This window comes from Palaemon carinicauda, chromosome 22 (assembly GCF_036898095.1).
Source record: "Palaemon carinicauda isolate YSFRI2023 chromosome 22, ASM3689809v2, whole genome shotgun sequence".
NCBI lineage: Eukaryota > Metazoa > Arthropoda > Malacostraca > Decapoda > Palaemonidae > Palaemon > Palaemon carinicauda.
Window position 1 is genome coordinate 22,555,571 of NC_090746.1, and position 13,014 is coordinate 22,568,584.

Genomic DNA, 13,014 nt, shown 5'->3' on the forward strand with positions numbered 1-13,014 from the left:
GCATTCACCAGCATTTCATTTGAAGGGTTCAAAACAATTTTCAGCAACATGAAGTGTAAAGATGAAACATGACCCACTCCACCAAATGGCCTCAAGAAGATAACATCAGGCTTAATTGTCAATATCAAGCAGATTGAATCTTGAAAAGATAAGGTCACTCCATAACATTACCTGAAGAATGATGGTAAGCTCCAATTCATATATAAAGGCTAAGGAAGAGGAGGCTAAGCTCTTGGCTTCACCTTTAGTTTCAACTTGAGTATCCTGGGGGCTCTCCATAATGCCAAGATCATGCCTAATTTTTGGTTGTGTCTTCTTATCTTTCCTCTCTTTCCAGTATGGCCTTTGAGAAAGGATGGTTAGCGTGTCATGGAGCCAGGATAAAGACCAGAAGTCTTGCACTCATTTGCTAATAGCGAGAGTGTTTATGAACAGGTGGGGATTTGAACTCTGGCACGCAAGCCTAGACAGGATCTCATTCGTCGGATCTAAGTCTTCAAGGAGTACTCGTAATCCCATTTGCGCTGATGTGCTAAGGGGCACACTTCAACCAGAGAAAGACCAAAGTCTCGTGAATGTTCACTAAAGGTGAGAGCTCGTGGGTAAAGGGGAGAAGTCCCCAGAAGAAGCACTAAGACACCACTTGTTTTCTGCAGGAAGCACAGAATCACGATCATGTTTGTCATCAGAAAACTTCAATTTACATCTTTTTCCATTCAAGTGACGAATGATCCAGCAGAGAACAAGGTTCTTCAGCAAATTGGGTAAAGGGAAGGACACCCTTATTACATCCCAAAGGATGGACAGCTCCCAATAATGGTCATGTTGGGGCAACAAGGTCCCCACACACAAGGGTGGCGCCCACACATGCAACTAGAGTGGCCACCCCTTTACAAGAGCCGACAAGGTCTAATATTCTGCTTTGAAACATTACCTTCCAAACCCAATGATGGCCAAAACGTCCTTAGAGCATTATCATCAGGAAAGGATTTAAAGGACACTCTCGAAATGAAGTTCATCAGTTTTCCAAGGGAAAACATATCAAACTTCCTCCTCATTTTGTTCCAAAGTTTGATTAAGATGGTTGGCCTCCCTTGCCGTACCACCGGAGGAAGCTGACTGGGAAGGATCCGACAGGAGTATAATATGTGTAGGAGGAAGAGGTCTGGCTAACTTCTTAGGACCAAGTGCGACGCCTCTCCTTCAGGGTCTTCTTCAGACTTCTTCCTTCTGCTGCTGTACAGCTGCCACTGGGAGGACAGCCACTCCCTACATTCCTCACAAGGAGAAGCTTGTGAGCAATTATGTCCCCTAAAGTATGGAGACAAGGAATTGAGAACAACCGGCGACCTGTTCAAGAATGTCCTGCAGCTACAATTGGTAACTCCCGGTTAGGTCTGTATGTCTACTTTTGATTTCTCCATTGCTAATGCAATTCACAGACACAGTGAAAAGAAAAAGCAAAGAAAATTAATTCAGCCAAGTTTGAGCTAAGGTGCCAAGAGTACTAATGTACTTTCGGCAACTGAAATGAAGTGGCTACTCTATGAGCTGGCAGTGGAGTGGGGCTTCCACACCGTCTGCCGGTAACTACCGACAACTCGTTCTATTTTTAACAACAGAGTTTTCCACTGAAATCATGCTCCTAATAAACGACTGAGGTTTGTATTCTTGTAGGAACAATCCAGCATATGTTAATAAAAATATTATAAGTATGAACTAATAGAGCAGGTAAAACTATTACATGCCTATATGCTTATTTCTTTTAATATAAAAAAAGTCAACATTTACAAAATCCTTTCCACGATACTAAAAAAAATATAGTGTACTGTATATATTTACCCTTGTACTTCACTGATGAAGATTGACTGAAAATTGATAAAATAATTTCTTCTAGATGAAGTTTACCTGTAACAGAGCACGTGAATAGGACCATCCAAATGTGATAATGAGGAGGGACACCAGAATAAGGTTGCTTAGCAATGATAAGAAGAACCTTGACACCTCAGCAACTCGTGACTGGAAGAGAAGAAAATAAATTTAAAAAGAGGTTGCTACTGAAATGTAAATTTTTTCCTTAAATTTTGAGGCTAAAAACTAATGTACATGAAAAGATAATGAAGAATGAAACTGTTATTGAGTTGAGATTTATTTTTTACACTCAATAATCAAGTTAAACTATTCAAATATCAATACGTACTTACAAGTATCAAAAATGTAAATAGATTATTCCATTCCTCAAAAAAATATTGTTCAGATTACTATGGTAGCTTCATTTCTTGAAGTTTGTTAATAAAGTTTTGAAAGCCATCAATTAAATAAGTCCTTCATTAATACAAATAACATTATCCAAGGTAACATTCTTGGTTTCTTTCATCCTCTCCTATGCCTATTGACATAAAGGGCTTTGTTAGAGTTCGCCAGTCGTCTCTATCTTGAGCTTTTAATTCAATACTTTTCCATTCATCATCTACTTCATGCTTCATAGACCTCAGCCATGTAGGCCTCGGCCTTTCTCCTCTTCTAGTGTCTTATGATGCTCAAATAAATATTTAGTGTACTAATCTCTCTCGGGGAGTGCAAAGAATATGCCCAAACCATCTCCATCTACCTCTCACCATGATCTAATCTACATATGGCACTCGAGTAATCTCCGTTTCATTTCCAATCCTGTCGTGCCCTTCAGCTCTCTATATTCTTCTGAGGGCTTTGTTCTCAAATCTACTAAATCTGTTGGATATTGTTTCATTGTCACACCATGACTTGTGTCCATACAGTAACACCAATCTCGCTAAACTGATATATAGCCTGAGTTTTATATGTGATTTCAGGCAATTTTATTTCCAAATTTTACTTAATCTAGTCATTGTCTGATTTGATTTTTTCAATCTTTCATTAAACTCCAGTTCTAAAGACCCTGTATTAGAGATCATAGTTCCTAAATACTAAAATGATTCTACCTCATTAATCCTTTCTCCTTCCAATTATATTTCATTTTCCATTCTCATCCTCTTGTCTTCTATTCATCTTCATTAAATTCCTGTGTCACCCCCAGTGGATGCATATATCACTGACTTCTTATAGGCATTATATATACTGTGACAGGACATTTCCTTTGAGTAGCTCTTAGAAGTTTCTTGGGTATCAATGTTTGTCCCGAGAAGCATAGCCATTACTGTACTCAAGAGGATCTCTATTCTATACTTTTAACTTCAGTAACAGTGCAGTTTTACTTGGAACTATTAACTAAATTTAACCCCCTCCCTTATTAACTTTTCTAAAATTCACCAAAAAGCCAAAGTAGTACAATGAGTGTTGACTTTAACAATGTCCTACCTACTGTGCATTTACCTGCTTGCTGCCAAGGGCTTTGTACCTTCAAAGGTTGGCAATGAAGCTCAAATATCCCCAAATCATACCTACATAAGTAAATTTCATAAGTAGTAAATATTATACCAGTATACTACATTGATACCATACCTAATAATATGACAAAATTTGAAAGTAATTTGTATTTGTCCTAATACAAACATGGAGCTAAAGTATTTTTAAGGGATATTACTTTTGGAACAGCTGAAAGAGGAGCTATAAGATTTTAGCGAGGAATAACCACCCCAAACCGCTAGTTACTGGGAAGGGGAGGTAGCCGACTCCCCTCCATACACCTGGGCTGAGCAATTACATTGCTAGCAGGCAGAACTTGCTTGGGGGACAGGGCTGGCGGGCCAATTTGTGTAAATAGCCCCAAGTTTGTATCGTTAGGAAAAATACAAATTACTTTCAAATTTGTTCTCGTTCCATCACTCTATAAAAACCCTTGCTATTTATAGGGGATGACTTACATCTTAGGAGGGAGGAATTCCGTGCCAACTGGCTCTTGGCATTTTGATCTGGGGTTCTCTCCTTATGATATAGATCGTTAGCGGTAGGAACCCTACACCACGCCAGAACTGTCTTGCTCTGTGCGGCTAGCAGTCTGCACAAGCTGTGTGTGTGACACTAACAATATGGCTGGTCTAGGTATAGGTTCTCAGAGTCATAGGAAACAAGAGTACTAAAACCTTAATTCCCCCTCGCTAGAGGTATTGGGGACGCAACAAGTATAATTTCTATACTAAGTTACACAAGGGAAATTGACCTAACCTGCAGAGAGGAGAGATCAGCTGTGCCAAGTACCATAGTGCCTATTCCCTAAGATAGGGGAAGGTGAAGGAAAGAAAGAAGACAGTTATTCTAACTCATTCACCCCAGACTAACCCAGGTAACATTGGCTCTCGACTCTCTGCTACTTATCTATCAAGGAGCTTGAGGTGTTTAGACTACTCGTTGTGCAGCCACCAGAGGACCAATGGAAAATGTTTCCATGCTCCTGTGGGTTACATCTTGCAGGTAGTGGGTGGTGAAGGTGATCTGATGCTTCTACAAGCCTGCTTGTAATACCTGCGTCATAGGAGAGTAGTTTTTTTTAATGCCATGGACATTAAAATGCCCCTGACTTCATGAGCTCTGGGTCATTGTGGTGGAGGAGTGTCAGGATTCAGAGCAAGGTCAATGATCTTGCAAATCCATGATGTGACTGTGTTCTTCGTGACCCTCCTCTTGACCTTCCCCGTGCTGACACAATGAGACGAGCAGCTGCTGTTCATTCCAACGTGGAGGAAATATCTAATCCCTTCGGATTAAAGACGAGATTCAAGGCTGAGTGGTAGCCTTTGACTGCCAAAACCAAGAGAAGCATTTCTTCCTGAAGGTATACATGGAACTTCGCTATAGTTGGAATAGAGGCATCAAGAGGACCGATACCCATTCCACAACACCAACCAGAGAAAACAGACCACTTAGCCTGGTAGACTGACGCTGAAGAGCAACTGAGGAGTCCAAACATCCTTTCCGCAACGATGCTGGACAGTCTCCAGGCATGAAGTAGAAGCAAAGCTACGGCTTTGTGGAGGCTGTTGATATGTGGTTGTTAAGAGTAGATATTGTTTTGGAGGAAGTTCCCTTGGAAGCTCCGGAACTACTCTACGTGATGCCATAGTGGAGCTATGGAGTCATTGATAAGTTCTCGCTTATTCTGACTTTGCTGAGGACCTTCCTCATCAGACAGAATGGGGGGAAATATGTAAACATTGATGATGTCCCATTATTGTTGGAAAGCATTTTGTCATAGATCCTAGGGATCTGGAACTGGGGAGCAGTAGAGCAGGAGCCTGAATTTCAGGGCCATCATGAACAGGTCCACAGTTGGGAAACCACACACACAGTCAGGACTATGTTGGCTACTAGATGATTCAAAGACCCCTCGGAGCCCACTATTTGAGTAGCTCTGCTCAGATTGTCTGCTTGCATATTCCTTTAGCCTGGAATGAAGGGAGCAGTCAGGGCCACTGAGCTGTCTTCCGCCCACCTGAGTATGTCTACTGCTAGATGGCACAGGGGCTGCAAAAAGGTACCGCCTTGCTTGTTATGTAAGTTACTACCTTTGCATTATCACTTGTCAGAATCACTGAGTACCCCACCAAGAACAGGTGGAACTGTTGGAGGGCAAGGAAGGCTGACCCCATCTCTAAGAGGTTATATGCTGGTACCTTTCTGATTAGGACCAAAGGCTAGAGATGGTGTGGTGCAGCATATGGGGCCCCCACCCTTTTTTTGATGCATCCGAAAAGATCAAAATCTTTGTGGAGGTTCTCAGCTGCCCGCCCCCCCATCTGCGATCCGTCAGTTCCTCTGACCCTAGTTGGACCAGGGTGTCCAGGGAATCATTTGCTTGATTACACTTAGACTTGAGGTGCCAGTGGACCCTTGAGGAGAGATTTTTCCCCCTATGATCATCAGAAAATGGGAAGGGGTCTGGGCTACCTGTTCAAGTAGGGTGGTTCACAATACCCTGGGATTCTGAGCGTTGTTCCTTCCCTAAGGATTTGCTCGTGAACATGCCAGAGGTTCTCTCCTGTAGGCACTCTAACAAGAGAGGAATAGAAGACTATCTCTTTCAACATGCCCTAAACCATTCGCTCAACCTAGAGCAGCTCTCCTGTGCTCAAGCGTGCTCCTGTAGGAGTGCGCATGAGCCGACGAGAGCCTACGGGACCACAGGAATGTGCTCTAGGGTACACACACTGTGCATAAGGTGATTGTACTGCTCTCCTTCCTCCTGTAGAAGTTCGAGCACAGAAGAGGACTCGTAGCTTGTGCACGAGTAAATGATTGCGCGCCAAGTAACTCGTGAGTTAACACTCTTGAACAGGAAAACAAACCCCTGCAGGAGCGGGCGCTTATATAAGAGAGCGCACTCACGAAGAAAATTGCACATTTAGGTGACACAGTCTCTAATGGGGAGAAAACTGTAGGATTCACTCAAACACATTTTCTAGCAAATGGTCTTAAGTATTTGGTCCCCCTTCCATCCCAAACAGAAGTAGAGGATGAGATGTAAGAGCACTGTTTCTGCTGCATTGTCTTATCATCTCTTGGGGTTATCTTATCTCAGTCTTTGGTGAAGGGAGTCGCAATGACTCCTGGGGTAGCACTGTCTCTCCAATGGGAGGAAATGGTAGGAATCACATGTACGCAACTCATATTGAATGGTCTTCTAGGACTGTCTATAAAGGGAAAAGAAGGGTGGACCCCTTCCATCTCAACCAGCAGTGAGCGAAGAGATGAAGTTGTGTGATTTCTGGCATACAACAATAATACTCTGAGGAAAAAAGAACCTAGGAACTCCATGAAGAGATAGCACCATCATGTTCTACGTCTCTAGTGCCTTCTGGACACAAGAAGATGCTAACGATAAGGAGGGTGCCACCAACACACTGATGATGGATGATAGGGGCACCGTGTCTCGCCAGACACTCATTCTCACACAAAAAACTGCCAACAATTATCTAAAAGAAAAAACATAACATTTAAATAGCCAGTTGTTGGCACTAAGAGTATGTCTGTACTCTTTGGCAATTATGGTACTCAAGTGTGATGGAAGGGGAGTGGGGCGCTTCCCAGCCACCCACCAGTAATTACAGACAACTAGTTATAAATCTTGACATCTGAGATCCAGGTACAGTACACTGAAAGCATACTCCTGTCAAAGGACTAAGGTTTGTATTTGTATAAGAACAAATAGTTTTTAAGATCTAAAGTGCCACTGTCAGTTTAGTAACCAAAGCAAAACTAAAAAAGAAAAAACACTGTGCTTCTATAGAAAATCATACTGTACTGTAGTTCTATAGGTGTTACAGATAAGACTGAATAAATATTTCTAAAAAAACTCACTTGATCTTGGTCTTTAATAGGTTTACCTCGATACAACATCTGAGCAAAATATTTGTATGCTGCAGCTTCTATACTTCTGAAGACTAAACGTGCAGCTAGTGATCCCAGATTGTTGACAACCTAAGAATTTGAGGGAAATCTTTAGAAATAAACATTCTTGGTAAAATTAAAATGGTTGTAGATGTAATTGAATTAATTAATGCATTCAAAGAAGTTCTTCCACTATATCACAAGACAGATTTACTGTTGTAAACAACTTGGGCTATAAATAGCAACTAAGTTACAGTTAACCAATAACATTTATTCGGGATGATATAAAGCAATACTTTCAATAAACCTTTCTTGACATTTAAATGACAAAATACTCTACATGAACAACAAATAAAGCAAATGAAATAAGTTAATGTTGAGCATGTAAAGACCAATCAGCACTTCAAGCCTATTTTGGTCAACTGCTAATTGGGAAAACTACAATTTGAAACAAAAATTGCTAGTAATCAAGACAATTGTATGGTGACCAGAGAAAAAAGTATAAAATTTAAATTGTTATGGTAACTGACTACTTGAAAGTAAACCCAAAAATTACTATAGAAATACTTCTTCATTCAATCCAACTATCCATATCCAGTAGAACTACTTCATGATCTTCAAATTTTCCAAGACATTGCAAGTTGTCTAAAGACTAGTCAAAATCTTTGTGACAATTTTATAGTGTCTGAAGATATCTGAAGATTATGAATGTGGGTCAAGTGTGATGGGTTTGTCCTACAATACTTCCATGTGTCTCTGGTACACTGGTTTAAAATTCATATTGAATTTTTTTTTAACCGAGTTAACAGTAAGAACAATTAAAATATGGACAAGTAACAGAGTATGAACAACTAACAATGTTTATTACTATTCTGACCTGATAAACTCCTTGCTGATTCAATGAGATCAATGGAAAAAAATTCATGATGTAATGTTCCCCTTCTGTGAGAGCTTCCTTTAACCAACCTTGCTTGAAGAAACTCCAAGATAAAAGTCCCAGCTCATGATCCACTTCTGGCTTAAAAAGAAGAAAAATTCATAAGCTATTATCAAACTTTATTGTTCATCCACAAGTGAACTATCATCATAAAACAAATTCCTGTGATATACTTTACAAGCACAGTATTTACATAGTCAAAACATAAATCATTAAAAATAATTTCCATTTTTTCCTAACTATACAAACCTGAGTCTTTTAATAGGAGTATAACTTTAGTGAATTTCGAACGGATGTTTATACTTAACGAGGTGAACACAGTTGTCAGTTGGGTGGCGGGTAGGTCCCAACCACATTTAGTCTAGGATGTATGGAGTGGTTCAGGTGGAGTGAGCAATGTAACTTAGGAAAAATACAAATTACCTTAAAAATTTGTTCCTTCACAAATACAAACCATCATCCTTTAATAGAATACTCATCCTTAGGAAAAACAAAAGACCTTATAACCAACTTGATTGGTTACTAACCCAGGAAATGCCAGTGCACTTCAGTTCTGAGGAGTGAAAATGATTACTTCTGTCAATCTCATAACTACTCGAGCATGAAGATGAGGCAGGTGTTAAGAGACTTTTAGGCTGTTGCAGAAATATATAAAAAAGATATATAGTTCAATGTATGCTCATGAGAAATTGGTACACAGATACTCTTTTGTAAATAATCAAGTCCAACATATAACAGAACAACTGTAGCACCTAGCAGGGGTGAGGAGTGAAGAGGAGAGAAGAGGAGAAAGACCAGACATTCATCTCCTTTTAGGCTTACATTGTAACTACTATTTTGGACCAGATGTTTCTAGTCTTGTGATAGATAGGTTCACAACACAAATTGTGGAGTAGCTACCCCAAGACCAAGCAAAGAGTTATCCTGAGATCTGTGGGTAAATATTTGGTGGGTAGGTTGCAGCAAAGGTGGTCTGTCATACCCAACTCATTTCTTAAGGACTTAACTAGTACCACAGTTCAAACCAATGTGTTCCTTACATACTCTCATTGAATCAGCATGCCTGATGGTGCACAAGTCAGAGTTAGCAAATAATGTTTTATATATTCTTTGCTATTTCAGCACAAGTAGTCTCTTGTGCTCCACAAGGGAACCAGAGGTCTCTCAGTAGCGCTGTCTTGTCTTCACAGGTCAGAGGAGAGTGTCATCCTGAAACCTGCTTGTAAGGAAGAAATGGAGAATCACTTGGCTCCAGATCAAAGGAGGAAGACCTTCCTCCATTAGAGAAGGCCTCTTAGCATATTAAATGTCAAGTGGTAGCCTACACCTACTCTAAATGCCCAGGAGTAGACTCTGGGGTATAGTGCTAACAGATGCCTGTTCTAGCCTTATGCAGGGTCCACTTGAACCCGAAAAATCGAGTGACATCCTAAAAGGGACTAGTTCCTGGAGAAGGAAGACCATTTGGAGCTACTCCTGAGCCTAGGCTAATCCCTTGAAGAGAAAAGGTCCCAGCTTCTCAGTTTCAGAACTAGTTGAAAGCCGAGTGACAGCCTTCTATCAAAGAGACAGAGGAGCTACGTTGACAAAGGAAGGAGAGGAGGGCTGCAAACCATTGCAGAACCACCCAGACCGGGGAAGTAATTTCTCTATGATAACACAGCAGAAAATTAATAGTTCCACTGGTATCTCGAAGAAAGGCATCAGCAATCCGGGGACAACCGGAGTGTGGCATTTGGGTGCACACAAGATATTGTGACACCGATGTCATCAATAAACTAGGTAGACAGTCGGAATGGCTATGGCATCCAGAAGAAGTATGTATGTTAGAAGGAGCCCTGAATTCTGTCAACATTCCTGGAACTGGAGAACAGTGTACTGGAACATATTGATTATCTGGGAGTTGTAAGAATAGCTCGTTTGATGGCAATCCCTTAAAAGCAAGAAGCCTTTCTGCCCCTCATGAATGTCTACTCTGTGCCCCTGGTGACTGAGCATGTCTGCTAAAACATTCTCCTTGTTTGGAATTGACCTTACTGACAGCTCTATAATGTTGTTGGGTGCTCCAGTGTGAACCTACTCGCCCTATTACAAAGGGTCTGCGAAACCTAATCCCTTCGCTTGTAGGTTTAAGTCACAATGGTGGAATTGTCCTTTTTCAATGCTATAAGGTACTCTATCAAACTCTGTTGGGAAACTGTCCTGCTAAAAGTTTAGCTTCAATTTTCAGTAAGTTGATCTGCAGGAGTTTTATATCCACATCCCTGAGGCATTATGGTTCTTCAAGTATAAACCCCCTTAACTGGATATGTCTGTGATCCGCAGGATCTCTGAAAATGTTACGTCCAAGGGAACTCTTTTCGAGGGGATCTTGACAATCACCAACAGGAATCACTGAGACCAGGACGTAGGTAAATTGTGGCTGCCGACCAGACGCTTCCAACAACACTGAAGCGATTGCTTGTGTAGGAGCCTGTGTAGCATGAGATTTTCAAAGATGAGCTGGAAGTTCCTGGTCTTGTAGGAGTTGCCGAGTAACCTACCTACGTTATCTGATAAAATTGTTCCATTTGTTAACAGCATACTCTGGTCCTCTATCTTTTGCTTTGTCATGAGACTGTGCTTATCGATTACTATTTTCAGATCGTGATCAAAGGAAAGCAGAATGTTTCGGGCCTGAAGCACTGCTTCCTGAGTGAGATGCCAAGTCAATTGTTGAAAAGACCCAGAAGGTGAATCTTTTTAGTGTAGAAACTAAAAGCTAATGAGTGAGAATGCTCAGGAGTGGTAGAGTTCAAAGTTCCAGGTTTGAAGTTTTAACTAGAGTCTTGAGGAAGAAGAAGGTACTTCCTGTAGGTCAGAAGGATGTTAATCTAGATGCTAGTATCCTTCAGTTTCACTGATGTCTTCTTCCTGATGGTAGACCATATGGTACTTCCTGTCATCATCCTAAATAAACTCAAAGGGGGGAATGAAAGTTGGTCCCCTGTAAAATTATCCACTGTGGCTGTAAAGACCTGGAGAACAGTCTGGAAAACTTAGCAAGTACTCTTCTCCATGTTCCTTCAGGACCCATAAATTCACTGGTCCCATACATTCACTGGTAATTGGCTACAGCATCAGGAAATTCCTTGACTTTTGCCAGAGAAAAAAGTCTGAATGATTCTTCTGCATTTTGGGAATGTCATCTGGAGCTTGAGGCCAAGCATATGACTGCATCCAACCAGTGATTCAAAAGGCAGCTGATTAGGGCAATCCTGGAAGCAGCCTCAAAGGGACCAAATTCCAGGTCCGAGAATGATGATGTGCACCAGGGGCAAGTCGTCCAATCGGTCTTCTGTTGCTCATAATGCAATAGCTGAATCAATGGACAGTGCAGAAGGTCCCCCACCCCTGCATATGGGACACCTATTGATGGATCTTCCAGAACTACTTTGATGTTATCAACTTTATATTTCCATAGAATCTTTCCTCCCCTGAAGGATACTTGCCAGTAAGTCTGCAAACAGAACAGGGATCAAGGGCCCATCCTTGGTTGGGAAGGATCCTTGCTGAAGACTGTGTGAACATGATGTGGCATACTGATAGTTGAAGGAGTGCTGAGATTGGACCTGAGAAGTCACCTGTTCCAACCAATAATGATTAATTGTTGAAAGACCTTGGTGTGTGGAAGCTCTTGGGGCATGGGAAGATCCCATGTACTGGACCAGTTTCCAAGGGTTGGATGATTTATGTCTGGGAACTATTTCAGCCCATCAGAAGGTCACAAAAGATTTCTGGTCTGGTGGCATTGAGAAGGAACAGATAACAGGTGACAAGTGTTCTAGTTCCCTGATAATTAAAAAATAATCACAAGAAGAACAAGTGTAAATCTTGATTGCATGGGAAATTATAATTGGATTAGACAATATAGACTTAGCCTTGCTTAGAGAGCACCCAATCTGAATGCTCTCATTAAGAGAGGATCTTGTAGTCTATGCTGGAGATGAGAATTATCATAGATTCCTCTTTTACCAGTAACGTGTACTGGAATAGATAGAACAAAGATGACAGAAGTTTTGCGTCCCGAAAATCACTGAAGAACTGGTTCAAGGTGTCCAATCACGTAGTATTCAACAAGTGCAGTGAATACCCAAAAGCATACTGAAACGTGTTCTAGGGGGAAGGAAACATTCCTGACAAGTGACCTTTTGAGAACAAACTAGGAATGGAGGTGGAGGAAAGAAGGGCGAGGGTTACTGTTTTGAAGGGGAGTACCCTTCCATGAAAGCAGAGGGTAATATGCCTTTAGGAGTTTTCTTCCTTCTCTACCTCTTTTGCTCTTGAGACTATCTCTGCAGTTGCTTGTCATTATTCTCTAATTAAAAACCTATCCATCATAATCTGTTTTTTCTTCATTGTGCTCTTCTCTTGAAGTGGGACATATCACTCATTAAAAAAGGGATTTTGACGAAGGAAAAATCTATTTCTGGGGAGATACCTGTGACGCCCGGTGAAAAGGTCCTTCTTGTCACTTTTCTGATATAAATACTGTACTTTCAAATATACCAGAGAAAGTTAAAGCATGGAATGCAGAAGTTACTACCCTCGCGCGAGCACCCTAAGGGCGTCGTGTATAAAGATAGGGTGTGTGAAAACCACTATTCACAGGTAGTCTTCCATTTAGATAATTCCTTCGCCAATAAGGGATAAGCCGCTACAGCGGCACTAACCAAACCAACCTGATCCACTCCCTCAACGCCCGACTCGAGCGCCAGCTACACATCCTTCTGTAT

The 13,014-nt window shown here is 41.2% G+C and overlaps 1 protein-coding gene across 8 annotated transcripts in view; it reads right to left on the minus strand.

Annotated features, from left to right (window-relative positions):
- The window catches only part of LOC137616370 (man(5)GlcNAc(2)-PP-dolichol translocation protein RFT1), a 159,259-nt gene that overhangs the window by 36,458 nt on the left and 109,787 nt on the right, over positions 1-13,014 (minus strand). For all 8 annotated transcript variants that reach the window (XM_068346052.1, XM_068346050.1, XM_068346049.1 and 5 more), the window contains 3 exons: positions 8,180-8,320; positions 7,273-7,392; positions 1,909-2,019 (listed from right to left, as the gene is read on the minus strand). In XM_068346052.1, the coding sequence (XP_068202153.1) occupies positions 1,909-2,019; positions 7,273-7,392; positions 8,180-8,320 (372 nt within the window). The remainder of the gene's footprint in view (positions 1-1,908; positions 2,020-7,272; positions 7,393-8,179; positions 8,321-13,014) is intronic.